At 48.2% G+C, this 2,295-nt stretch overlaps 1 protein-coding gene across 1 annotated transcript; it reads left to right on the plus strand.

Moving 5' to 3' along the window:
- Positions 1 to 570: 570 nt before the first annotated feature.
- LOC123601225 (ATP synthase subunit f, mitochondrial-like) lies at positions 571 to 837 on the plus strand. Its single transcript, XM_045484237.1, has one exon. The coding sequence runs from the start codon at positions 571 to 573 to the stop codon at positions 835 to 837; it is 267 nt and encodes an 88-aa protein (XP_045340193.1).
- Positions 838 to 2,295: the final 1,458 nt, after the last annotated feature.

A 2,295-nucleotide genomic window follows, 5' to 3' on the forward strand; every position in this document is an offset into this window, starting at 1 on the left:
CACACCGCCCATGAGGCAAGTGAGGGCTCACTCAAATGCACTCTCTCCTGAAAATCCTTCCAAGGCCCCCCACTACCCTAGAGACAAAGTTCAAGTACATTTCACAGTCCCCACCAGCCTCCCTCCATCCAGCTGGACCAGTGTTTCCCAGAAACCTGTCACCGTGCTCATAACGGGAAATATGTTTTGCAGGAGACCCAGCTTACACACCCACACAGGTTTCTGAAACACAAGTTCCAAGAAACCATGATCCTTAGGATGTACTATGAGCTCTGATGTTTTCAATCCCATCTTATTCTATTTGTTTTTAAAGCCGGTCATGACACAGTAAATTGGTTTCATGACCCACCAGCAAATCACGAACTACAGTTTGTACAATATACTAAAACGATTTCTGCAGTCTGTCCAAATTGCCTTCCACTCCTGTCCCTCTGAGATTTCTTACATGCATATCTGGCGAGATTTCCTTTCTCTTCCCTAGTCAACCCTTCTTCTGCGAATTCAGTTGTTTTCAACCTTGGCTGCAGATTAGAATCACACAGCGTGCCTTAAAAATATACAGACTCCAAGATGGCGTCGTCCATACCAGTGAAGGAGGAGAAGCTCATGGATGTGAGGCTAGGACAGCTGTCAAGCTGGATAATGATACAGGATTTCACCCCTAAAGGCATTCCTGGAGCATTTCAAAGAGGTTACTACCAGTATTACAAGAAGTGTGTCTATGTGAAGAAAGGAGGTGTCGCTGGGATTTCTATGGTTCTGGCAGCATATATGCTTTTCAACTACTGCTGTTGTTACAGAGAACTCAGACAGGAGCAGCTATGCAAGCACCACTGAAGAGGGCCCAGTGTGGAGGCACATTCGGCATTTCTGACCATGAGCTTTGCCTGGCACCCTTGAGTCCTTTCATATCCTGATTCAGAATTACCATCCAATAAAAGATGACTGGTTAAAAAAATACATACACACACGCACGCGCGCGCGCACACACACACACACACACACACAAATACCTGGACACCCTTTCACACCAGTCCCCCCAGATTCTGATTTAGTTAGTCATGTGGAGCCCTACCCACAGTGCTTAGCACACAGAAGTAAGTATTTGCTGTATGAATCTGCAAGGAAGGCCCATTTTACAGCTACAAGTGGAAGAGGTGGGATTAGAACTCAGATCTGCCCAGTTCCAGAGGCAGAGCCTCCTAACCAGTACAGGAACTCCCTGTCATAGCTCAATAGGCAAGAGACACAACTCACAGGTGTTGCCAGTCCTTAAGGATGAAGATCTAGGGGTGCCTGGGTGGCTCAGTTGGTTAAGTATCCAACTCCTGATTTTGGCTCAGGTCATGATCCCAGGGTCGTGGGATCCAGCCCTGCATCAGACTCCACGCTGGGCTGCTTAAGATTCTCTCTCCTTCTGCCCCTCCCCTGCTCGCATGTTCTCATGCTCTCTCTCTCTCTCTCTCAAAAAAAAAAAAAAAAGGATGAATGAAGATCTACAGAAAGCCATTAGGTATCATAGCAGGACTGTTTTGCTCCTGGCTCTTTTCTGGCCCTGGGTTCACACAGCATCCCTACAACAGACTTGGTCCCCAGTCTCGCATATTTCCACTCTGCCCTCTTACTAAGGGTGTTCCAACCCAGCTCCCATATTCCCCATGCCATCTGGACACTTCCAAAGGGATGTTCTCTCAAATAATATGACTCATTCCAAACTCTTTCTTTCCCTTCTCTCACCACCAGCCTTACCACCCCGTGCTTAATGCTTCTAATTATCTAAGTTCAAGATTTCCCAACCTCAACAGCTTTGACCAGTCCCTTCCTCCTGACTCCCCCAAACCATCACGCTGGGCACCCAGACTCCTGTGTTGCCACTCCCCAGACTCCACCCCATGACCCCACCACTTCATCAGCCCATGGCAAGCTTCCTGCCATTCATTGCCTCTTTCCTGTGGACCATAGCAGCGGTCTCCACACATCTTTCTGTTTCCAGATTCCCCTCGCCTATCTGCCCCCACAAATAGGATGTCTGACCAAACCCCAACTCTGGCCAAGTCTCTTCACTCAGAATCCTCCAGAGAGCCCATACTAGCCCACAGTGGTAGATAAAACTCAAATGTCAGAGTCCACTGCTATGAAGCAGTAGGAAGGGGCCTTTCCAGCCACATTTCACCATGGTTCTGCCACATGTGTCTGCATCCCCAACTAACAGGTCTGCTAGGTATGCCATTTCTCAGATATGCCTCCTATTCCCACCCTCACCCAGGCATCAGTATCACCCAAATGCAGGAAGAG

The sequence above is a fragment of the Leopardus geoffroyi genome, chromosome A1 (genome assembly GCF_018350155.1).
Source record: "Leopardus geoffroyi isolate Oge1 chromosome A1, O.geoffroyi_Oge1_pat1.0, whole genome shotgun sequence".
Classification (NCBI taxonomy): domain Eukaryota; kingdom Metazoa; phylum Chordata; class Mammalia; order Carnivora; family Felidae; genus Leopardus; species Leopardus geoffroyi.